Source organism: Coregonus clupeaformis, chromosome 24 (assembly GCF_020615455.1).
Source record: "Coregonus clupeaformis isolate EN_2021a chromosome 24, ASM2061545v1, whole genome shotgun sequence".
In the NCBI taxonomy this organism is placed as follows: domain Eukaryota; kingdom Metazoa; phylum Chordata; class Actinopteri; order Salmoniformes; family Salmonidae; genus Coregonus; species Coregonus clupeaformis.
In genome coordinates, this window is record NC_059215.1 from 15,775,970 (window position 1) to 15,802,605 (window position 26,636).

General features: G+C 46.0%; 1 protein-coding gene across 1 annotated transcript; it reads left to right on the plus strand.

Moving 5' to 3' along the window:
- The first annotated feature begins 1,329 nt into the window (after positions 1 to 1,329).
- Positions 1,330 to 26,358, plus strand: LOC121538095 (selenide, water dikinase 3). Its single transcript, XM_041845872.2, has 8 exons — positions 1,330 to 1,732; positions 7,290 to 7,393; positions 7,618 to 7,725; positions 16,255 to 16,409; positions 19,353 to 19,443; positions 20,117 to 20,216; positions 20,599 to 20,811; positions 25,541 to 26,358. Exons 2-8 carry the CDS (start codon positions 7,298 to 7,300, stop codon positions 25,771 to 25,773), a joined length of 996 nt encoding a protein of 331 aa, XP_041701806.2. The 5' UTR covers positions 1,330 to 1,732; positions 7,290 to 7,297; the 3' UTR covers positions 25,774 to 26,358.
- The last annotated feature ends 278 nt before the right edge of the window (positions 26,359 to 26,636 follow it).

Sequence of the window (26,636 nt, forward strand, 5' to 3'; positions counted from 1 at the left end):
ATTAGCAGAATGTCGGGCAAAATCCATCTCACACCATCTTCTCCCACTGCTGGCCACTGGGCTTCCTCTCATCACCATATTTGGTGGTGAGTGGAAACGCCAACCAGGTGCTTCAGATTTATACATCCGGTGAAACATCTGGCTCATTGTTCTATCTGTGATACAGCTAATTCAATGTAGCTTCCTTTTCCTCTGAAAACGGGATGTCGGATCTCTGCTCAGGCATTTTCTTTTACGCCTGCTACTGTACGTTAGGTTACCCGCCGGTGTACCGGAGTCATAGCTTAAAAATGGACCAGTGTAATTATAAAGAGGGGTTCCTGCTAATGCAGGAATGCCCCGAATTGCGTGCCACAATTGCACCCTTCTAGAGCATCAAATCCATGATGCATTGTGGGTAAATGGTGACTGACTTATTGATCTACAAATGATAATGAATTGTTATTTATGATGCAAGGTGATTTGTAGATCAGTCAGTAGTCGCCTGCACTGTTGGCTGCAATTTCGAACAAGCCCTGTGTGTGTGTGCTGGTGCTTTCAAGACAACTGGGAACTCGAAAAAAACTAGGTCAAATATTGGTGTTGGTGGTTTTCAGGTCGGAGAAGTCGGAGCTCTAGGATGATCCTCTAGTTTTCGACTTAAAGTTCCGAGGTGGATGACCTTTGAAAACGATTTTTCCCAGTCGGAGCTCGTGTTCCCGAATTCCCAATGGTCTTGAACATACTGTGAAGTCAGAGATTTCCGAGTTCCCAGTTGTCTTGAACGTGGTGTGTGTGTGTGTGTGTGTGTGTGTGTGTCAGTGATGTCACTACGCAGAGGACGCCTCTTCCCCGATCGTCACTCTATCCATTCATATCTACCAGACAGGAAGAGGAACAGAGGCCCGACTCGGCGGAAGATCTGTCTCCCTCCAGCAAGTGGCGTTTTTTTGTTTGTTTCGCCCACCAAGCAAGGAGCTTTTGTAAAGAGGTCAATGAGAGTGTCGAATTTGGTCAACAATAAAATGAATTGTTTATTAGCTACGTGAGGTTTATTTGACCAAATGTAAGTTTCGTAATGTATAAACGGTTAGTCGTGTACTGAAAAAGTAGGACACGTGACAGCCCGGCAACTTTGCGTCGAGGTGGTTATGCATATTTATGCATATTTATGTATATTCATGAGATGAGGAGCGTAGCGGCTCTCCATTGAACACGGTCGGTGACGTCAACATCCCTAATCACATTTTCAAAATAGATTACAATAATGAGATGTATCCACCAATCCAGAGAAAGGATAGGCGGGAGCTAGACAGCCCGACTCCCCATTGGTGGGACGGAGATACGTGTATCTTGTCAGTATATCCATATATTCATCACACACGCTTTCCTCTCTTCTCTGTTGCTGGGATCTGAACTAGTTAGCTAGTCGAACTATTCTCCAAACATACCGCTAACTACCCAGCTATGTCGACTACCTCTCCCCCCACCCCACCGGCCGATGTTTCGGCGGGGACAGAAGCATGCTTCCCCCCGGGATACAAGCCCTTCCATCCCGAAGAGCACGGCCTGGACGCCGGCTTCCGCCTGACGGGCTTCTCGGATCTGAAGGGATGAGGGTGCAAGGTCCCCCAGGAGGCTCTGCTCAAACTCCTGGCGGGACTGGAGCCTCACCGGCCGGGGGAAACCGGGGAACAAGACACCGAGTTCGGACAACTCACTCCCAATAACACCTCCGCCGGCCCCCGATTAGGTAGGGGTCTTTACTTTAGCTACCAGCTAGGTAGCTAGCTTGTTAGCATAGCTAGCAAAATTATATTCGTTTTCAAGTAAACTTGCTAACTTGGCAAGTTATTTAATGTAGCTAACTAGTTTTTTTTTGTATTATTAGCAAACGAACATAAGCTGATTAGCTAACTATGTCGTGGCTAAGCTAGCCATATGGCTTTGCTAGCTAGCTAACAAACATGTCCCTTCTCTTGTTAGTTAGCCAACTAGCAGTATGTATGCTAGCTGAAGTTGGGTTGTCCACCAGCGTCTGATCTCTTTTAGCATCTCTGCTACAAGGCCCAATAACTATATAACCTTTCCAGTTGACTGTTGATGGTTTCTTACTCATCATGCTAGCTAACTGCTGTTAGTAAATGAATAACGTTGGCTAGGTCCACAGTGTTATAAAGGTACCCTGGCTGCTGACATTGCTACTGATTGTGGTGTGGGTGTGTTGTCATTCCGTGTAGCTCAGTTGGTAGAGCATGGTGCTTGCAACGCCAGGGTTGTGGGTTCGTTTCCCACGGGGGGCCAGTATGAAAAATGTATGCACTCACTAACTGTAAGTCGCTCTGGATAAGAGCGTCTGCTAAATGACAAAAAAAAATAAAAAAATCAACAGCGGTGAAAGTATTATTTCTTCCCGGTACTGGACCTCCAAAAAGTATGTGCCTAATCATAGAATTACATATAGAATCCCTATTAATTCAATAGGATCTCGGTGGGCCTGTTCATAATTTTTTTTAATTTAACTTTGAAAATGTATGACCTTTTATTGTGGCATAAACACAACCAGTCATAATGTTTTTATATTTTTGTCAATCACTTCAAAGGGCTCCTTTACTCAACTTGGTCTCAGAGCATTTCGTATTATTCTGCATGTAAATCCGAGAGACCCCATTTAGTATGATATGTTACGTTTCGTATGGTATGTATTAATTTGTGGATGTCCATCACCCATTTCGTAAGATATGTTATGAATTACAATTCGTGTTATATGTTTTGCAAAATGTACAATATGTACAATATGGGGCGGCAGGTAGCTTAGTGGGTAAGAGCGTTGTGCCAGTAACCAAAAGGTCGCTGGTTCTAATCCCCGAGCCGACTAGGTGAAAAATCTGTCGATGTGCACTTAACCCTAATTGTTCCTGTAAGTCGCTCTGGATAAGAGCGTCTGCTAAATGACTAAAATGTAAAATGTTACAAATTCTAGCTAGGTGGCTAACATTAGCTACCTTGCTAGGAGTTAGGGTTAAGTTTAGGAGTTAGGTTAAAGGGTTAGGGGAAGGGTTAGCTAACATGCAAAGTAGCTAAAAAGTAAATGATAAAGTTGTCTGTGATGCGATTCGAACTCACAACCTTTGGGTTGCTAGATGTTCGCGTTATCCACCCACACCAACCACCATACTTTCGTTTTTGCCCTTAAGTAACCATCTGTCTTATGTAACATACCAAACGTAACATATCATACTAAATGGAGTGTCTCGGATTTACATACAGAATAATATAATGCTTTGAGACCAGGTTGCAACACTCATGTTCATCCACTTGCAACACATTTCCAGCCTCCAAACAGTGGTGAACGGAAAGAGACATCTGTTACACAAAACACCAAAAGGTGTAATAGCGTTTGGCATTAGGCCAGAATTACTGCTGTCTCGGTGTCGGCCTCATCTCTACCTGACAAAATGAGGGGAAAAAATCCAGAAAATCACATTTTAGGATTTTTAATGAATTTATTTGCAAATTATGGTGGAAAATAAGTATTGCTGTTCTGATATTCAGAAGCTCTTTTTGGTCATCAACATTATGTACAAAATAAGTTACAAACAATGCGAAAAAACACACAAAACATCACAGTTGGTTAGGAGCCCGTAAAACGGCAGCCATCCCCTCCGGCGCCATTATTCAATTGTTTTGAGGTTTTTTTACTGACTGTATTATTTGGCATTAATAGACTGGTTTCATGCACAACCTTTTTATCAACGCTAGGAGAGAGCGCGAGGACGGCTCGTGTCATGCAGGTTCAGGTACAATCTGCAATGTTAGAATTTCCAACTTTTAATTACTTAACAATAGTTATGTACAGGTTGACTCATAACCTGCAGTCCCTGCGGTTATATCCGCGGGGCTGACGGGTTAAGGGTCATTAAATATTGTGTGGCCGAAGGGCGGGTGGGTGGCTGGCAGGTTGAATAAAGAGAAACAATACCTTAAAATCCATAAATGTATAATTCTTGTGCAATTTATATAATCTAGATTTAGCCTGAAATAATGAAAGAAAACCCTATCTGGTGTTAATGCATAGGCCTCACCTTTAGGTCTTAACTTTAAGCACGACACATTCTACACAGCCAATCACAAAATAATGCTTTTGGGAACAGGCAGAAAAAATCCATCTACGGAGGCAAAAAGGACATTGTTGGAGTTTAATTCAATAAGAGAGAAGCTACAAAAGGAGAGTTGAAAATAAAGAGAAGGGAGGGCCTGAAAAGTCATGTTGGGAAAGATTTGGTGAAGTGGTAAAAGAGGATGATAGAAGTGAACGTAATAATAATATAATATACCATTTAGCAGACGCTCTTATCCAGAGTGAATGTAATAATAATATAATATACCATTTAGCAGACGCTCTTATCCAGAGTGAATGTAATAATAATATAATATACCATTTAGCAGACGCTCTTATCCAGAGTGAATGTAATAATAATATAATATACCATTTAGCAGACGCTCTTATCCAGAGTGAATGTAATAATAATATAATATACCATTTAGCAGACGCTCTTATCCAGAGTGAATGTTATGATGATGATTGTGAAGCTCAAATTCCACCGTCACAAGACGGGACTTCAAATAGGCCTATGGAAACTGTAGCCTACTGTTCAGATGGGTTAAATGGAAACTGAAATCTGGACATTGCCAAAAAACAGTTATTCTGGTTGGTCAAACTCCAAAGTCCTCTGATAATGCGAGTCGACATCCCTGTGTTTTGAGAGAAACGTCTGAGTTTTACAGGAGTTGCTCGCGGTTTGAGCAAGAACTATTAACTGATTAGATAAATTGAAGGAAGTGCTACGGATAGCCTATAGGCCTATATGAAGTGCTACGGATAGCCTATAGGCCTATATGAAGGGCTACGGATAGCCTATAGGCCTATATGAAGGGCCTACGGATAGCCTATAGGCCTATATGAAGGGCTACGGATAGCCTATAGGCCTATATGAAGGGCCTACGGATAGCCTATAGGCCTATATGAAGGGCTTACATGTATCAACTTTCACAGTGAAGGCTTTTGTTTCTACGTTTTGTATATAATGCAACCCTGCTGTTAATAGATGGCAAAGCAGCACACAGAGCTAAACATTTGGTCAACTTTCTCATCCATAGCCTAAAAACTATATCAAGTGCAAGTTAGCTGTTTAGCTCACATCTGAAGGCTGGGGGCATTTACAGTTTAGTCGTTTAGCAGACGCTCTTATCCAGAGCCACTTACAGTTAGTGAGTGCATACATTTTTCATACTGAGCTTCTTAACAACTGCCCGCTTAACCCGGCTGCACCAATGTGTCGGACGAAACACTGTTCAACTGACAACCAGAGTCAGCCTGCAGGCGCCCGGCCCGCCACAAGGTGTCGCTAGAGCGCGATGAGCCAAGTAAAGCCCCCCTGGCCAAACCCTCCCCTAATCCGGACGACGCTGGGCCAATTGTGCGCTGTCCTATGGGACTCCCGGTCACGGCCGGTTGTGACACAGCCTGGGATTGAACCTGGGTCTGTAGTGACGCCTCAAGCACTGCGATGCAGTGCCTTAGACCTTTCTAACCAGGCTACCTACCACCCCAGCTAGTTCTCGTTATTGTATTTTCTCCCCAGTCCTTAAACTTCTTTGCTCCGCGAAAGATGACAGAGAGCTTTACCGATGTCAACTAGATTGACATCATTCCGTTGAAAGGGGTCATTTAGTCTTCTGGGGCAACATAATGACAGAAGAGAAGTTACATGTATCTAATTATGGACAAGTTGACTAACAAATAGCCTACTAACATGTCGGAAATTATAAGCAGAAACGTCTCAATCAGGCAAAAGGAAGTCCTGCACCCCCTGTCAGACAGTTGTTCTGCAGTCTTTGACAGCGGATTTTCTATATTAGCGGGTTAGGGTTGGGTGCGGGCCTCAGATTTTCACTTTATCACATATAGTCGGGCGGTTGAGGATGGGTTAGTAGCAACTGCAGGCGGGTGAATGAACAGCTGACCTGGTCACCACTACTGAACAAGTCATTCAAATATTGCCAGCAGTCTAAAAATGGCAGCATTGCGACACCGTGTATAGCTTTGTGAAATGTTAGGCTTAACATGAGAAAATGAAGACCAAATAGGCAATAAACCTTTATCCATTAGCTAAAGCAAAGCTATGCCGTGGCACCATAGAAAAGTCTATCATCGATTGGATAGGAATGCAGCCAGGGTAGCATGAATATTGTTCAACTGTGTCTGTGTGTGTGTCTGTGTGTGTGTGTGTGTGTGTGTGTGTGTCTCCTGTGTGTGTGTCTATGTGTGTGTCTCTGTGTGTGTGTGTGTGTCTCTGTGTGTGTGTGTGTCTCTGTGTGTGTGTGAGTGTCTCTTTGTCTGTGTGTGTGTGTGTGTGTGTCTCCTGTGTGTGTGTGTGTCTCCTGTGTGTGTGTGTGTCTCCTGTGTGTGTGTGTGTCTCCTGTGTGTGTTTTTGTGTCTGTGTGTGTGTGTGTGTGTCTCTGTGTGTGTGTGTGTGTCTCTGTGTGTGTGTGTCTCTGTGTGTGTGTCTCTGTGTGTGTGTGTGTGTGTGTGTCTCTGTGTGTGTGTCTCTGTGTGTGTGTGTGTCTCTGTGTGTGTGTGTGTGTCTCTCTGTGTGTGTGTGTCTCTGTGTGTGTTTTTGTGTCTCTCTGTGTGTGTGTGTCTCTGTGTGTGTGTGTGTCTCTGTGTGTGTGTGTCTCTGTGTGTGTGTGTCTCTGTGTGTGTGTGTCTCTGTGTGTGTGTGTCTCTGTGTGTTTTTGTGTCTCTGTGTGTCTGTGTGTCTCTGTGTGTCTCTGTGTCTGTGTGTGTCTGTGTGTGTGTGTGTGTGTGTGTCTCTGTGTGTGTGTGTGTGTGTGTGTGTGTGTCTCTGTGTGTCTCTGTGTGTGTGTGTCTGTGTGTGTGTCTCTGTGTGTGTGTGTGTCTCTGTGTGTGTGTGTGTCTCTGTGTGTGTGTGTGTCTCTGTGTGTGTGTGTGTGTGTCTCTGTGTGTGTGTGTGTCTCTGTGTGTGTGTGTGTGTGTCTCTGTGTGTGTGTGTGTCTCTGTGTGTGTGTGTGTCTCTGTGTGTGTGTCTCTCTCTGTGTGTGTGTGTCTCTGTGTGTGTGTGTCTCTGTGTGTGTGTGTCTCTGTGTGTGTCTCTGTGTGTGTGTGTGTCTCTGTGTGTGTGTGTGTGTCTCCTGTGTGTGTGTGTGTGTGTGTGTCCTCTGTGTGTGTCTCTGTGTGTGTGTGTGTCTCTGTGTGTGTGTGTGTGTGTGTGTGTCTGTGTGTGCAGGTATAGGCATGGACTCCTGTGTGGTCCCTCTGAGACACGGAGGCCTCTCATTGGTCCAAACTACAGACTTCTTCTACCCTCTGGTGGAGGACCCCTACATGATGGTGAGTTCTGACCCCTGACCTCCACCGTAACCTCTGATCTCCTAACCTTTCTTAGGGCAGGATTTATGCTTTATGCCCCAACTTATATCTGTATGAGTGAATTACATTTTTATATCTCTATCAATGAATGAATTACATTAAATGTTCTTGTCAAATCGCCAGTTGGTGACCCATCCCTTACGAGATTATATGTCTCTCTCTCCATCTCCCTCCTCTCTCTCCAGGGAAGGATAGCGTGTGCCAATGTCCTCAGTGATCTCTATGCTATGGGCATCACAGAGTGTGACAACATGCTGATGTTACTCAGTGTCAGCCAGAAGATGTCTGAGAAGGTAGGTATTGCTGTACAAAATGATCTTGTTGCCATCTGATGCACATTCAAATGTCATAATAAATCAACACTGCAGAGCTCCTCCCTGTCCTCGGCCGGGCCCTGATTGTATTACTGCTGATGATATCTAGAAATGTGCTCCTTAAACTTGACCCCAAAAAAACATCTGGGTCAGATGGTTTAGACCCTTTCTTCTGTAAGGTTGCAGCCCCTATCATCGCCAAGCCTATCTCTGACCTTTAACCTGTCTCTCCTCTCTGGGGAGGTTCCCAGTGCTTGGAAGGCAGCCACGGTGCGTCCTTTATTTAAAGGAGGAGATCAAGCTGATCCTAACTGTTATAGGCTAATTTCTATTTTGCCCTGTTTATCAAAATGTGTTGGAAAAACCTGTCAATAATCAACTGACTGGTTTCTTGATGTCTACAGTATTCTATCTGGTATGCAATCTGGTTTTCTCTCAGGTTATGGATGTGTCACTGCAACCTTAAAGGTCCTAAATGATGTCACCATTGCCCTTGATTCTAAGCAATGTTGTGCTGCTATTTTTATTGACTTGGCCAAAGCTTTTGATACGGTAAACCGGCTATGCCCAAACTGGGGAATACGTACCCCCAGGGGTACGCGCAATGCTGTCGGTGGTACGCCAAATACAAAATGTGATTCACATTTTCAAACAGTCCATTTAGATTTTCCAACGGGGCTATACATTTGGGTGATGTTTTTTTTCTCGCCTGAGTAGCCTCGTTTCACTGCCAAAAAAATAAAATTAAACCATCTAGTGTTCAGCGAAATGAAAAACACAATGTCAAATACAGGTAGCCTAGTCAAATAATTAACATCCAATCATATTAACTGTCACTCTCTCGTGGGAATTCCACCAACGGTCCATTTGTAGCTGCTGCTCATTCCGTTTGCTCGAAAATTGATAAATGTTTAAAAATAAAGTACGGCCCTCGTCCATAGAGACACATACCAGCTCTACCAGCGGTACTGCTACCCCCAGCGGTCCTGCACCTGTCGATGACACAAGTGGTTCTGCTTCCACCAGCACATCCAATGCTAGCATCAGTAATTCTACATTTGTTGCTAGCCCAGCTAGCACAGACACTGACCGTTGAGACATATACCAGCTCTACCAGCGGTACTGCTACCCCCAGCGGTACTGCTACCCCCAGCGGTACTGCTACCCCCAGCGGTACTGCTACCCCCAGCGGTCCTGCTACCCCCAGCTGTCCTGCTACCCCCAGCGGTCCTGCTACCCCCAGCGGTACTGCTACCCCCAGCGGTACTGCTACCCCCAGCGGTACTGCTACCCCCAGCGGTACTGCTACCCCCTAGCACGGACACTGACCGTTGTGAATCTGACACAGCCGAAAGAGCTACTGCCCACTTACCCGGGAAAGCACCGAACAACAGACGGGGACGTTGGACCATCGAAGAGGCGCAAATATGATGAGAACTACATTGATTTGGGGTTGACTTTATATTGGGAGTAGTGCCTTTCCTCAAGCCACGGTGCTGCCAAAGGAATGGGGACACTGCAGCATCCACCGAGAGGCTCTTGCTGCCAAGGGAATGGGGACACTGCAGCATCCACAGAGAGGCTCTTGCTGCCAAGGGAATGGGGACACTGCAGCATCCACCGAGAGGCTCTTGCTGCCAAGGGAATGCCTGACAGCTGGAAAGACGTTTTGGACACTACTTATCCCAGAGGCTGCTCCAAGACGCCGCCGGGGGAGAAGAGGTATTCGGAGTGGACTTCTAGTCTGACTCAGGAGGCTGCACATCATCCACCGCTTCCGACTATATTACTCGCTAATGTTCAGTCTCTGGACAATAAAGTAGGCGATCTCAGGGCGAGGATCTCCTTCCAGAGAGACATCAGGGACTGTAACATAATCTGTTTCACGGAATCATGGCTCTCTCCGGATACACTGTCCCCGTCCATACAGCCAGCTGGGTTCTCAGTACATCGCGCAGACCGCAATAAAGAACTCTCCGGGAAGAAGAAAGGCGGTGGTGTATGTTTCATGATTAACTACTCATGGTGTGACTGTGATAACGTACAGGAACTCAAGTCCTTTTGTTCACCCGACCTAGGATACCTCACAATCAAATGCCGATGTCACGACTTCCGCCGAGGCTGCCCCCCCTCCTGGTTCGGGCAGGCTTCGGCGTTCGTCAACACCGGAGTACTAGCTACTGCCGATCCCATTCTCATCACTCCACTTGTGTATAAGTGTTCCCCTTGTCTTTGTGAGTGAGGATCTCCTTCCAAAGAGACATCAGGGACTGTAACATACTCTGTTTCACGGAATCATGTCTCTCTCCCGATATACTGTCCCTGTCCATACAGCCAGCTGGGTTCTCAGTACATCGCGCAGACAGGAATAAAGAACTCGCCGGGAAGAAGAAAGGTGTAGCTCAGGGGTACTCAACTACTATTTGAGATGGTCCAGTGACACAAATTTCCTAGGTGGCAAAGGTCCGGAGGGAGATCGTCCTTTATCGGCGCTGTGGTACAACGTAGTAACAAACATAGTCGTCTACGACTTATATAAAATGTACATTAAATACATTAAATGAGACTAAGAACTTGAAATAATTACTTTTGAATGTAAACGTGCAACATTGCATCAACGTTGCTGAAGAACAAAAGTGGTTGCATAATTGTCTATGCAAAAGGTGCACTCTGAAACATTGTACATGGGCCTTGAATAAAAATATATATATATAAAATAAAGTGCATGTTTTCTGGAGAACAAAGGAGAGTTGAACAAATATAATAATCTGAATGCACAGAACATCACTGTGAGCCATGCAATACTCATGTATAAGTCCTTCTGGGCCTTTCCCTGCATTAATGAGAGAAATGACACTTTCTGTCTCCTGCCAATGCTTTGAACTTTGGCACAAATGGTGTGAGAGCAACTCGGAGACACTGGTGCAGGTGTTCATTGGTGAGCCTGGTGCGGTATTTGTTTTTAATAAAGTTCATTGTGGAGAAGGCTGATTCACAGCTGTCTGTGGAGCCAAACATGGTCAGGATGTGTAGCGCCAGCTGTCTGTGGAGCCAAACATGGTCAGGATGTGTAGCGCCAGCTGTCTGTGGAGCCAAACATGGTCAGGATGTGTAGCGCCAGCTGTCTGTGGATCCAAACATGGTCAGGATGTGTAGCGCCAGCTGTCTGTGGAGCCAAACATGGTCAGGATGTGTAGCGCCAGCTGTCTGTGGATCCAAACATGGTCCGGATGTGTAGTGCCAGCTGTCTGTGGATCCAAACATGGTCAGGATGTGTAGCGCCAGCTGTCTGTGGATCCAAACACGGTCCGGATGTGTAGCGCCAGCTGTCTGTGGATCCAAACATGGTCCGGATGTGTAGCGCCAGCTGTCTGTGGATCCAAACACGGTCCGGATGTGTAGCGCCAGCTGTCTGTGGATCCAAACATGGTCAGGATGTGTAGCGCCAGCTGTCTGTGGATCCAAACATGGTCAGGATGTGTAGCGCCAGCTGTCTGTGGAGCCAAACACGGTCCGGATGTGTAGCGCCAGCTGTCTGTGGATCCAAACATGGTCAGGATGTGTAGCGCCAGCTGTCTGTGGATCCAAACATGGTCAGGATGTGTAGCGCCAGCTGTCTGTGGATCCAAACATGGTCAGGATGTGTAGCGCCAGCTGTCTGTGGATCCAAACATGGTCAGGATGTGTAGCGCCAGCTGTCTGTGGATCCAAACATGGTCCGGATGTGTAGCGCCAGCTGTCTGTGGATCCAAACATGGTCAGGATGTGTAGCGCCAGCTGTCTGTGGAGCCAAACACGGTCCGGATGTGTAGCGCCAGCTGTCTGTGGATCCAAACATGGTCAGGATGTGTAGCGCCAGCTGTCTGTGGAGCCAAACATGGTCAGGATGTGTAGCGCCAGCTGTCTGTGGATCCAAACATGGTCAGGATGTGTAGCACCAGCTGTCTGTGGATCCAAACATGGTCAGGATGTGTAGCGCCAGCTGTCTGTGGATCCAAACATGGTCAGGATGTGTAGCGCCAGCTGTCTGTGGATCCAAACATGGTCAGGATGTGTAGCGCCAGCTGTCTGTGGAGCCAAACACGGTCCGGATGTGTAGCGCCAGCTGTCTGTGGATCCAAACATGGTCAGGATGTGTAGCGCCAGCTGTCTGTGGATCCAAACATGGTCAGGATGTGTAGCGCCAGCTGTCTGTGGATCCAAACATGGTCAGGATGTGTAGCGCCAGCTGTCTGTGGATCCAAACATGGTCAGGATGTGTAGCGCCAGCTGTCTGTGGATCCAATCACCAGCCGGCTCCTTCAGAGCCAATCACCAGCCGGCTCCTTCAGAGCCAATCACCAGCCTGCTCCTTCAGAGCCGATCACCAGCCGGCTCCTTCAGAGCCAATCACCAGCCGGCTCCTTCAGAGCCAATCACCAGCCGGCTCCTTCAGAGCCAATCACCAGCCTGCTCCTTCAGAGCCAATCACCAGCCTGCTCCTTCAGAGCCAATCACCAGCCTGCTCCTTCAGAGCCAATCACCAGCCTGCTCCTTCAGAGCCAATCACCAGCCTGCTCCTTCAGAGCCAATCACCAGCCGGCTCCTTCAGAGCCAATCACCAGCCGGCTCCTTCAGAGCCAATCACCAGCCTGCTCCTTCAAAGACACATTTTCTTGCAGCTCAATCAACTCCATTTGCAGTGATGCAACATCAACCCATCTGAAGATCCGTTTTGCTTCTTCTGACAACTTTGTCACATTTGTGACCAATAAGGGGTTCTGGATGAGCAGCAGCAGTTCTCCTCCAACAGTGAAGTCATCAAAGCGAGCCTTGAAGTTCTCCATCAGCTTCTGGATGAAACCAACCTGGTTGGGAACATCTTTGTCTCCCTGCGTTTGGGCCAGAAGATTGGGGACAAGTTCTCCCTGGAGATCATTCTTGAAAAGCTCCAATGTATTCTGGAAAGCCCGGACTGCCGTTATCATATCACACACTGTGTTGTCCCGTCCCTGCAGCTTAACATTCAGTTGATTAAGGTGTGATGTCATGTCTGTCAAAAATGCAACAGTTTCCATCTTCTCCTCATCTTCCAAAAACTCAAACTGAGTTGCCTTGTCACTCTTTTGCCCTGATAACAAAGCTTTGATTTCCTCCTGAATGGTCCAAAAGCGTTCCAAAACCCTGCCTTTGCTGAGCCATCTGACATTGTTGTAGTAAGTCATCATAGCTGGCATTGGCCTCAGTCAGAATGCCTCGTAGCAGGCGCTGTTGCAGGGATGATGTTGCTTTCGTTGTCATGACCTCGGAATACTATTTTCGCAGACTGGCACACAGGACAGATTGATGTATGATGCAGTGATATGATGTCAGGTCAGGATGTGCAACCAGTCCCCTCCCTCTTCCTGTCATGGCTGGAGCTCCATCTGTGGTGATGGAGACCACTGACTTCAGATCTATCCCCCTTTCTGTCAGCATCCCTTTGATGGCATCATGGATATCCTCTCCCCGTGGGCTTCTAGATGTGTTAAGCTCAACAGCTCCTCACAGAATTCCTTCTTTGTTTCGTTATAAAACAAACACCAGAAGCTGGGCATTATCAGTGGTATCTGTTGATTCATCTACAGCTAATGAAATGCATGGTGCATTCTGAATGGCCTCATCAAGTTGTGAAGTTAAATCTTCAGCTAATATTTCAGTTCTCCTCATGGCTGTGGAATCTGACAGTGGGATCTGTTTGATCTTTTCCCTGAGCTCATCTTTTTGTTTACCTTCAAGCAAGGTGTTAGCAACTTCACACATGCATTGTTTTACCATCTCAGCGTCTGAAAATGTTTTTTTGGTGTTTTCCCAAAACCCAAGCTATCCTCAGTGAACACTCCATTGCAGGTTGTTGGGCTGTCAGGGAATTGACAAGGACTTGGGTGGACCTCTCATATTGGGATTTGAGTTGGTTAATCCAGTTTGTTCTCACCTCCGTGTTCAGGGGATACGTCTGATCCAGTTTACTATGTCTGGTGTCATAATGGTGTTTAACATGGGCACTTTTCAGGAGAGCTACGACTCACTGCATATCAGGCATCATTGGTTTGGTGCTAGTTGAGGGGAAAATGAATAAATACTGTTCTGTCCACTCGTCTTTGAATATACGGCTTTCAGAGTCAACTTTTGTGTTTGTTTTAACAAGCCATATTAACAAAGATACTGGTAACTAAGCTCCTTCTATCTGTGATATTTACAGTTGAACCGCGGCCAAATCTTTGTGTTTCTTTCTGCTTGTCCCAAGGTTCCGCTGAGGATATTTGGATTAATGTGATTGGGTAAGACGCGGCCTCTTGTATTTGCATATAACCACGCGATTGGATAAGACAGGGCACTAGTAGAGGTGGGCGTGGCTTCGAGAGATAGAGAAAGAGAGGTTGCTGAGTTAAAGAGGCTGTCTAAAAAAAAAACAGTCCGTGCATCAATACCGGTATATAGTAACATACGGTCTAAAAATAATGTCTTGACTTTTATATAACAAAATGCGATGTTGTCCGGATTGACCCTTCTCTGGGTCCGGACCGCGGTCTGCCAGTTGCGTTTGGCTGGCGTAGGTGTATGTTTCATGATTAACTAGTCATGGTGTGATTGTGGTAACGTACAATAACTCAAGTCCTTTTGTTCCCCCGACCGCATTACCTCCCAAGAGATCTTCGGTTTTCGTCACAGCCGTGTATATTTCCCCTCAAGCCGACACCCCGACGGCCCCCGACGGCCCCCGACACCCCGACGGCCCCCGACACCACGACGGCCCCCGACACCCCGACACCCCGACGGCCCCCGACACCCCGACGGCCCCCGACACCACGACGGCCCCCGACACCCCGACGACCCCCGACACCACGACGGCCCCCGACACCACGACGGCCCACGACGGCCCCCGACACCACGACGACCCCCGACACCACGACGGCCCACGACGGCCCCCGACACCACGACGACCCCCGACACCACGACGGCCCCCGACACCACAACGACCCTCAAGGAACTACACTGGACTTTGTGCAAACTGGAAACCGCATATCCTATTTATTGTAGCTGGGGACTTTAACAAAGTAAATCTGAGGAAAACACTAAGAAGTTTCATCTACACATTGCCTGTAGTACTCAGTCTTCAAAAACTCTCGACCATTGTTACTCTTTCTTCCTGAATGGCTACAAGGCCCCCCCCTGCCCTCCCTTCGGCAAATCAGATCACCACTCCATTCTGCTCCTCCCTTCCTATAGGCAGAAAATCAAAATATATTTTATATTTGAGATTCTTCAAATAGCCACCCTTTGCCTTGATGACAGCTTTGCACACTCTTGGCATTCTCTCAACCAGCTTCACCTGGAATGCTTTTCCAACAGTCTTGAAGGAGTTCCCACATATGCTGAGCACTTGTTGGCTGCTTTTCCTTCAATCTGCCGTCCGACTCATCCCAAACCATCTCAATTGGGTTGAGGTCGGGGGATTGGTCTGTGATTTATTTAGAATTCAAGGCACACTTAACCAGCATGGCTACCACAGCATTCTGCAGCGATACGCCATTTCATCTGGTTTGTGCTTAGTGGGACTATCATTTGTTTTTGAACAGAACAATGACCCAACACACCTCCAGGGTGTGTAAGGGCTATTTTACCAAGAAGGAGAGTGATGGAGTGCTGCATCAGATGACCTGGCCTCCACAATCCCCAACCTCAACCCAATTGAGATGGTTTGGGATGAATTGGACCGCCAAGTGAAGGAAAAGCAGCCAACAAGTGCTAATCATATGTGGGAACTCCTTCAAGACTGTTGGAGAAGCATTCCAGGTGAAGCTGGTTGAGAGAATGCCAAGGGTGTGTAAAGCTGTCAACGCAAAGGGTGGCTACTTTGAAGAATCTCAAATATATCAAATATAATTTTGATTTAACAATTTTCTGGTTACTTCATGATTCCAAATGTGTTATTTCATAGTTTTGATCTCTTCACTATTATTCTACAATGTAGAAAGTAGTAAAAATAAAGAAAAACCCTTGAATGAGTAGGTGTGTCCAAACATGACTGGTACTGTGTATGTGAAATATATGATACTCCGGACTCCGACATTGATCGTTCTAATATTATATTTCTTAATTCCATTATTTTACTTTAGATTTGTTGTGTATTGTTAGATACTACTGCACTGTTGGAGCTAGGATCATAAGCATTTCGCTACACCCGCAATAACATCTGCTAAAAAATGTGTATGTGACCAATAAAATGAGTTTTGATTTGAACATCATGCTGTGTGTGTAGCAGGGTGAGTGGTGGGGCTTCGGAACAACTAACTGGCTGTTCATTCATAAACCACTAATCTGCAAATGTCAGACTTTGGACAGACTGTTACATGTGAAGCAACCTCTCTGTAGCGTGTTTGTGTGTGCGTCAGACGTGCATGTGTTCCTGGAGTTATGCCCAGTCAGTCTAACCTGCAGAACTGGAAGCTAGTTGGCCGTGATGATGTGTGTTTTGTCTGTGTGCAGGAGCGCGAGCTTGTGATGCCTCTGATGATCCGTGGTTTCCGAGATGCGGCGGAGGAGGGCGGGACTTCTGTGACGGGCGGCCAGACAGTGGTCAACCCCTGGATCATCATAGGGGGCGTGGCCTCGGTCGTCTGCCAACCCAACGAGTTCATCATGTAAGAGAGGGAGTGTGGGTTCTGTTCAGAGAGTGATCATGGTGTTATCAGTGGGTTCTGTTCAGAGAGTGATCATGGTGTTATCAGTGGGTTCTGTTCAGAGAGTGATCATGGTGTTATCAGTGGGTTCTGTTCAGAGAGTGATCATGGTGTTATCAGTGGGTTCTGTTCAGAGAGTGATCAAGGTGTTATCAGTGGGTTCTGTTCAGAGAGTGATCAAGGTGTTATCAGTGGGTTCTGTTCAGAGAGTGATCATGGTGTTATCAGTGGGTTCTGTTCAGAGAGTGATCATGGTGTTATCAGTGGGTTCTGTTCAGAGAGTGATCAAGGTGTTATCAGTTCTTGTTGGTAATAATAATATAATAATAATATGCCATTTAGCAGACGCTTTTATCCAAAGCGACTTACAGTCGTGCGTGCATACATTTTTGTGTATGGTAGCCTAGAGGTTAGAGTCCAGCCAGACAGGATCAATACTGTATCTTACTGTGTGTGTGTGTAGGCCAGACAGGATCAATACTGTATCTTACTGTGTGTGTGTGTAGGCCAGACAGGATCAATACTGTATCTTACTGTGTGTGTGTGTAGGCCAGACAGGATCAATACTGTATCTTACTGTGTGTGTGTGTAGGCCAGACAGGATCAATACTGTATCTTACTGTGTGTGTGTGTGTAGGCCAGACAGGATCAATACTGTATCTTACTGTGTGTGTGTGTAGGCCAGACAGGATCAATACTGTATCTTACTGTGTGTGTGTGTAGGCCAGACAGGATCAATACTGTATCTTACTGTGTGTGGGTGTGTAGTCCAGACAGGATCAATACTGTATCTTACTGTGTGTGTGTGTAGGCCAGACAGGATCAATACTGTATCTTACTGTGTGTGTGTGTAGGCCAGACAGGATCAATACTGTATCTTACTGTGTGTGTAGGCCAGACAGGATCAATACTGTATCTTACTGTGTGTGTGTGTAGGCCAGACAGGATCAATACTGTATCTTACTGTTTGTGTGTGTAGGCCAGACAGGATCAATACTGTATCTTACTGTGTGTGTGTGTAGGCCAGACAGGATCAATACTGTATCTTACTGTGTGTGTGTGTGTAGGCCAGACAGGATCAATACTGTATCTTACTGTGTGTGTGTGTGTGTAGGCCAGACAGGATCAATACTGTATCTTACTGTGTGTGTGTGTGTGTGTAGGCCAGACAGGATCAATACTGTATCTTACTGTTTGTGTGTGTAGGCCAGACAGGATCAATACTGTATCTTACTGTGTGTGTGTGTAGGCCAGACAGGATCAATACTGTATCTTACTGTGTGTAGGCCAGACAGGATCAATACTGTATCTTACTGTGTTTGTGTGTGTAGGCCAGACAGGATCAATACTGTATCTTACTGTGTTTGTGTGTGTGTGTGTGTAGGCCAGACAGGATCAATACTGTATCTTACTGTGTGTGTGTGTAGGCCAGACATGATCAATACTGTATCTTACTGTGTGTGGGTGTGTAGTCCAGACAGGATCAATACTGTATCTTACTGTGTGTGTGTGTAGGCCAGACAGGATCAATACTGTATCTTACTGTGTGTGTGTGTAGGCCAGACAGGATCAATACTGTATCTTACTATGTTTGTGTGTGTAGGCCAGACAGGATCAATACTGTATCTTACTGTGTGTGTGTGTAGGCCAGACAGGATCAATACTGTATCTTACTTACTGTTTGTGTGTGTAGGCCAGACAGGATCAATACTGTATCTTACTGTGTGTGGGTGTGTAGTCCAGACAGGATCAATACTGTATCTTACTGTGGGTGTGTAGGCCGGACAGGATCAATACTGTATCTTACTGTGTGTGGGTGTGTAGGCCAGACAGGATCAATACTGTATCTTACTGTGTGGGTGTGTAGGCCAGACAGGATCAATACTGTATCTTACTGTGTGTGTGTGTAGGCCAGACAGGATCAATACTGTATCTTACTGTGTGTAGGCCAGACAGGATCAATACTGTATCTTACTGTGTGTAGGCCAGACAGGATCAATACTGTATCTTACTGTGTGTAGGCCAGACAGGATCAATACTGTATCTTACTGTGTGTAGGCCAGACAGGATCAATACTGTATCTTACTGTGTTTGTGTGTGTAGGCCAGACAGGATCAATACTGTATCTTACTGTGTGTAGGCCAGACAGGATCAATACTGTATCTTACTGTATCTGTACTGGATGTGTTGGTCCTGACCATGTGTGTCTGTGTGTGTGTAGGCCAGACAGGATCAATACTGTATCTTACTGTGTGTAGGCCAGACAGGATCAATACTGTATCTTACTGTGTGTAGGCCAGACAGGATCAATACTGTATCTTACTGTGTGTAGGCCAGACAGGATCAATACTGTATCTTACTGTGTGTAGGCCAGACAGGATCAATACTGTATCTTACTGTGTGTAGGCCAGACAGGATCAATACTGTATCTTACTGTGTGTAGGCCAGACAGGATCAATACTGTATCTTACTGTGTTTGTGTGTGTAGGCCAGACAGGATCAATACTGTATCTTACTGTGTGTAGGCCAGACAGGATCAATACTGTATCTTACTGTGTGTAGGCCAGACAGGATCAATACTGTATCTTACTGTGTGTAGGCCAGACAGGATCAATACTGTATCTTACTGTGTGTAGGCCAGACAGGATCAATACTGTATCTTACTGTGTGTAGGCCAGACAGGATCAATACTGTATCTTACTGTGTGTAGGCCAGACAGGATCAATACTGTATCTTACTGTGTGTAGGCCAGACAGGATCAATACTGTATCTTACTGTGTGTAGGCCAGACAGGATCAATACTGTATCTTACTGTGTGTAGGCCAGACAGGATCAATACTGTATCTTACTGTATCTGTACTGGATGTGTTGGTCCTGACCATGTGTGTCTGTGTGTGTGCGTAGGCCAGACAGTGCAGTACCGGGGGACGTGTTGGTCCTGACCAAGCCTCTAGGAACCCAGGTAGCTGTCAACGCTCACCAGTGGCTGGACCAGGTAGGGTACCATACTGCTGTCTCTGTCTGTCTGTCTGGTGGCTGGACCAGGTAGGGTACCATACTGCTGTCTGTCTGTCTGTCTGGTGGCTGGACCAGGTAGGGTACCATACTGCTGTCTCTGTCTGTCTGTCTGGTGGCTGGACCAGGTAGGGTACCATACTGCTGTCTGTCTGTCTGTCTGTCTGGTGGCTGGACCAGGTAGGGTACCATACTGCTGTCTGTCTGTCTGTCTGTCTGGTGGCTGGACCAGGTAGGGTACCATACTGCTGTCTGTCTGTCTGTCTGGTGGCTGGACCAGGTAGGGTACCATACTGCTGTCTGTCTGTCTGTCTGTCTGTCTGGTGGCTGGACCAGGTAGGGTACCATACTGCTGTCTGTCTGTCTGTCTGTCTGGTGGCTGGACCAGGTAGGGTACCATACTGCTGTCTCTGTCTGTCTGTCTGGTGGCTGGACCAGGTAGGTCATATTCTGACTTGTTCAGAAGTCTATCAGAGGCTTCTTTGGGTGTTTCTCTGGTGTCCAAAAATGTGGATGTCTCATTGAAAAAGATAAATAATCAATCTGTCTCCTCTCCCTCTCTCCCTCTCTCCCTCTCTCCCTCTCTCCCTCTTTCCCTCTTTCCCTCTCTCTCCTCGAATCTCTCCCCCTCTCTCGTGTGTGCGCGTGCACAGCCAGAGAGGTGGAATAAGATCAAGCTGGTGGTCTCTAAGGAGGAAGTGGAGCAGGCCTACCAGGAAGCCATGTTCTCCATGGCAACGCTCAACCGCACAGGTAACACACACACACTAATATAACAGGTAGCCTAGGGATTAAGCGCATTGGGCCAGTAACCGAAAGGTCGCTGGTTCGAATCCCCGAGCCGGCAAGGTGGGAAGCGTCTGCCATTCTGCCCTTGAGCAATGCAGTTAACCCCCAACAACAACTGCTCCCTGGGCGCCGAAAAGTGGACATGGATTAAGGCAGCCCCCTACACCTGTCTGATTTCAGAGGGGTTGGGTTAAATGTGGAAGACACATTTTAGGTTGAATGCATTCAGTTGTGCATCTGACTAGGTACCCCCCACACACACACACACACACACACACACACATTAACGCAACCAACACACAACAACCCAGTCTGTTAAACGCTCTGTGTGTTTGTGTGCTCACAGCTGCAGGCCTCATGCACAGGTTCCAGGCCCACGCGGCAACAGACGTGACTGGGTTCGGGTTGCTAGGGCACGCCCGTAACCTAGCGACGACACAGCGTGCTGAGGTAGCCTTCGTCATCCATAACCTCCCCATCATTACCAAGATGGCCGCCATCAGCAAGGCCTGTGGAAACCTCTTCAACCTGCTGGGGGGGACGTCCTCGGAGACATCTGGTAGGAGACTGGGGCCGGGCGATTGGGCCAAAAATATCCAATCACAATACGTTTCACATATTTGACCGTATTTTATGTTTTTCAATAATTAAAATTATTTATTTGTGCAACACATACATTCTAAGTGATTTCAAATGGGGCTTTCTCCATTCGGATTGGGGCTTTCTCCATTCGGATTGGGGCTTTCTCCATTCGGATTGGGGCTTTCTCCATTCGGATTGGGGCTTTCTCCATTCGGATTGGGGCTTTCTCCATTCGGATTGGGGCTTTCTCCATTTGGATTGTTTTATACTGTTCAATCAAACTTCAACAAAACATTTCTCATTTAAAATGTCCACACTGCCACGTAAGGGCTGCTAGTGTCCACACTGCCACGTAAGGGCTGCTAGTGTCCACACTGCCACGTAAGGGATGCTAGTGTCCACACTGCCACGTAAGGGCTGCTAGTGTCCACACTGCCACGTAAGGGCTGCTAGTGTCCACACTGCCACGTAAGGGATGCTAGTGTCCACACTGCCACGTAAGGGATGCTAGTGTCCACACTGCCACGTAAGGGCTGCTAGTGTCCACACTGCCACGTAAGGGCTGCTAGTGTCCACACTGCCACGTAGGGCTGCTAGTGTCCACACTGCCACGTAAAGGGCTGCTAGTGTCCACACTGCCACGTAAGGGCTGCTAGTGTCCACACTGCCACGTAAGGGCTGCTAGTGTCCACACTGCCACGTAAGGGCTGCTAGTGTCCACACTGCCACGTAAGGGCTGCTAGTGTCCACACTGCCACGTAAGGGCTGCACAACGTGGCCAAAAGTATCTAGGCCTTATTTTTAACCAAAACACTTTGGGTGAATAGTTCTAATTCCATAGTTAAAACGTAATACTGGGCAGTTCGAAGACAGTTTGACAACGAATGAAAAAGTATTTGATCCCCTGCTGATTTTGTACGTTTGCCCACTGACAAAGACATGATCAGTCTATAATTTTAATGGTAGGTTTATTTGAACAGTGAGAGACAGAATAACAACAACAACAAATCCAGTAAAACGCATGTCAAAAATGTTTAAATTGATTTGCATTTGAATGAGGGAAATAAGTATTTGACCCCCTCTCAATCAGAAAGATTCATGCGGAAGGGAGGCGTTCGCAGGAACAGGAATTAGAATACTAAGATGATCTGTATAGAGGCGTTATTGGGACCAAACCAACGCGTTGGTCAGTGTTTCCCAGGTGTGGCCCTATAATCTTTGGCTACGTTAAATGTTTTCATACTTCGCCGATAGCGTGTCGTCCCATTAAACGGAAAAGACTGACCTCTGATTGGCTCAGACTTCCCTATGGGGGAAAGAATGGGGTTTTGGGATAAATGCCAAAAATAATATCTAAGGTCCGAGGTTAACACAGGTTTAGGAAATCTTATTATTTGTTATATAACATAATATCAGTCAGTTAACATGACCTTTATGAATGATGAAGCCTTCATGTGCACAGTGATAAAAAATCATTTAAAAAATCGGGGATTCCGTTAGCCGGTAATAGCTGGTTTTGGTCCAAAAAAATGAAAAGCTGATAATAATATTGATATAATAATATTGATATAATAATATTGCCGCCGGCTAATTGGAAGACAAAAAGGCACAATAATTCATTGATGGAAATACATTTGACTGGTCATGCTTATGTAGAAGTTAATTTGCATAACTTAGTGGAATGAAATTGGCGCGTATTTTCGTTAGTCGTTATGGAGCCCATCTTATTCATCACACAACAAAGAGATACAGAGCCTCTATTTTAGCAGAACATCTGTCAGACAGCAAGAGCTGCTGCTACAGGTCTTCAAACAGCTCGTTGCTGCTGGAGTGAAACTGGCTTTAATAAGCCCAATCAATGCTCAACAATTCTAACTGCAATCGCGTGTTTTGATGGCGAACGATTTTAAAAATAGCTCTTTTTATTTCTCAACTGGTCATTGAAACGCGCTTCCCATTGGCCTTCGAAGTGCATCGACAATGGTAGGAAGGTGTGAGCACGTCACACACCATTTGCAGGACGCATTTTGAAAACATAAACTTCATTGTTTGAAACCTGAAAGTTTTATTTCAAATTACCTTGCTTCAAAGTAGCCTGTAGCCAAAATTATTTTATATAGACTTCCATATGCCATTGAAACCAGTAGCCTATTTCTCCCATGTTCTGTTGGTTTTCAAATCAACTTTCTTTCATTGGCTACTGGACAAACTTCAAGCCTAGACATAAGATGTGTGAAAGTTAGTGTAGAAGCTAATGATCCATCATGTATGACATTCCTGGGAGTGTGTAAACTTACATTTTGTATTACCATATCATTTTTGTATGTTCTCTATAGTTATGTACTTAAATGTATCAATTGACCAATTCGGCACATTTGGGCAGACTTCATACAAAATAGTCCAGTATTGCAATGCTTCACTGGATCAATCTGAAACGTTTCACGCACACTGCTGCCATCTAGTGGCCAAAGTCTAAATTGCGCCTAAACTGCTCTATTATATTGTGGCCTTTCTCTTGCATTTCAAAGATGATAAAAAAAAAGTTATATTTTACCAGATCTAATGTGTTATATTCTCCTACATTAATTTCACATTTCCACCAACTTCAAAGTGTTTCCTTTCAAATGGTATCAAGAATATGCATATCCTTGCTTCAGGTCCTGAGCTACAGGCAGTTAGATTTGGGTATGTCATTTTAGGCGAAAATTGAAAAAGGGTCCAATCCTTAAGAGGTTAAAGTGCAGTGTATTTCACCTTTAATTGTACAACAACCCATATTTAGAGATAACATTTTTAAGCCATATCGCCCAGCCTGATGTTGAGTGTGAAAAACTCAGCAGCGTTGCAGTTCTCAAACCGGTGCGCCTGGCAAATACTACCATACCAAAGGCACTTAAATATGTTATCTTGCCCATTCACCCTCTGAATGGCACATATACACAATCCATGTCTCAATTGTGTCAAGGCTTAAAAATCCTTCTTTAACCTGTCTCCTTCCCCTGATTTTGAAGTGGATTTAAGTGACATCAATAAGAGATCAGAGCTTTCACCTGATCAGTCTGTCATGGAAAGAGCAGGTGTTCCTAATGTTTTGTACACTTGGTGTATATAGATCATTTACACACACAAGTCAGCTCAGACAGGCCCGGGTCAGACAGGCCCGGGTCAGACAGGCCCAGGTCAGACAGGCCCAGGTCAGACAGGCCCAGGTCAGACAGGCCCAGGTCAGACAGGCCCAGGTCAGACAGGCCCGGCTCAGACAGATCCAGGTCAGACAGGCCCAGGTCAGACAGATCCAGGTCAGACAGGCCCAGGTCAGACAGGCCCAGGTCAGACAGGCCCAGGTAGGCCCGGCTCAGACAGGCCCAGGTAGGCCCGGCTCAGACAGGCTCAGACAGGCCCGGCTCAGACAGGCCCAGGTCAGACAGGCCCGGCTCAGACAGGCCCGGCTCAGACAGATCCAGGTCAGACAGATCCAGGTCATGAGCTCCATAAGCAGCAGATTATAATTTAGAAATGGAAAATTAAATGTGTTTATGAAAGAAATGGTATTCATATCGCATCAAACTGAATCGCAGCGAATCGCCCCTCTAATCAAACTGAATCGCAGCGAATCGTTTCAAACTAAAACGTATTGTATCTGAGCCCATGCATCGAGTCGTCTTGAAAGGGAAGGATGCACATCCCTACTATTGCTCTCTCTTCCTCTGATTTAGAAGATACCGTTGCACCAGCAACATGCTGATCTGGTCCTACACCATCACTGGAATCAGGCTGTATTAGATACAGTGAGGGGGAAAAAAGTATTTCATCCCCTGCTGTTAAAATTATAGACTGATCATGTCTTTGTCAGTGGGCAAATGTAGAAAATCAGCAGGGGATCAAATACTTTTTTCCCTCACTGTAGGTAAGTTTGCTCTGACTCGGATTACATTTACAGCGAGCTCCAAAAGTATTGGAACAGGGACACGTTTTGGCTCTGTACTCCAGCACTTTGGATTTGAAATTGTACAATGACTATGAGGTTAAAGTACAGACTGTCAACTTTAATTTGAGGGTATTTCCATATCTGGTGAACCGTTTATGAAATTACAGCATTTTTTTGTACATAGTCCCCCCATTTTAGGGGACCAAAAGTATTGGGACAAATTCACTTACATGTGTATAAAAGTATTAAGTTGAGTATTTGGTCCCATATTCACAGCACACAATGACTACATCAAGATTGTGACTCTACAAATTTGTTGGATGCGTTTGCTGTTTGTTTTGGTTGTGTTTCAGATGATCTTGTGCCCAATAGAAATGAATGGTAAATAATATATTGTGTCATTTTGGAGTCACTTTTATTGTGAATAAGAATATAATATGTTTCTAAACACTTCTACATGAATGTGGATGCTACCATGGTTACGGATAATCCTGAATGAATCGTGAAAAATTGTGTGAGAAAGTTAAATAAACGCACAAATATCATACCCCCCCAAAAAATGCTAACCTGCCCTGTTATTGTAATGGTGAGAGGTGTCTTGGGAGGTATGATATGTGCTCTGTAGCTTTCTCACTCATCATTATTCACGATTCATTCAGGATTATCCGTAGTCATGGTAGCATCCACATTCATGTAGAAGCGTTTAGAAACATATTCTATTGCTATTTACAATAAGTTACTCCCAAATGACACTATGTACCGTTCATCCTGTGTGTAGGAGGCCTGCTAGTAAGCCTGCCCAGAGAGCAGGCGGCCCGGTTCTGTGCGGAGGTGAAGGGTCAGGGGTCGGGGGGAGGAGCCTGGATCATCGGCATCGTGGAGAAAGGAGAACGCGGCGCTCGCATCATCGACAAACCACGCATCATCGAAGTCCCGCCCAGAGGGACCGCTGCAGCCAATCAGGAGAACAGCAGCTCTACTAGTCCCGCTCCCGGCGATACGATGTCATAGACTCTCCCTCTGACGTGTGGTGTGTGAGGCGGTCCATCTCGTTCCCCTGTTTAGCCACAGGAGCTACAGCCCAAAACACCCAACATGCTGGGAGAGGGATTGGACAATGCTCCAAACCGTTCCTCTTCCAAATGAAATTAACATTCCGACAGTTTTCCCTCCAAAATCAGTGAATGGGAAATCGATCAAGTTTTGTATGTGTGATTTAGAGTGGGGGTCAGAGCATTGTCCTGGTGAAGCTTTTGTCATTGTGGGAGGGGTTGGAAAATGTCATTGTGTTTAATGTGTTTCTATATTGGCTTGTCTATCAGGATGTCTGGCACCACCCATTGGTTCAGAGGCAGGGTTGAGCAGCTCTCTCTGGACCAATGGGGTCGTCCGGTATGTCCTCTGCCAGCTGACTGGCTGGTCAGCTCAAAGCTCCCCCCTACCTGTTTATGAAGCTCCGCCTTCCAAACCTCAGCCAATGGGGCCAGGCGGAGTGGATGTCTGTGTCAGGAAGGGGGTGGGGCTCATGTGCTCGGTTCCAGCCATTGGCTACATGTTTCTGGAGAATTCACAATCAATAAACCAATCATCAACTCACTGTATTGTCTCGTTGGTACTTCCTGTGTCTGTGTGGTTTAAAATGAAGAATGTATTTTTTAGGACAGTGGGGTACAGAATGATTAATGGTGGAATACATTAGAATATTGGTCCTCTGTATATCAGTTGGTGGAGCATGGCGCTTGCGACCATCCATAAAATGTATTCACGCATGACTGTAAACCGCTTTGGATAACAGTGTCTGCTATTATGGCGTTAATGATATTAAAAGCTATCACCATGTTCTAACCCCGAGAGACCAGGGAAAAGATCCGTCT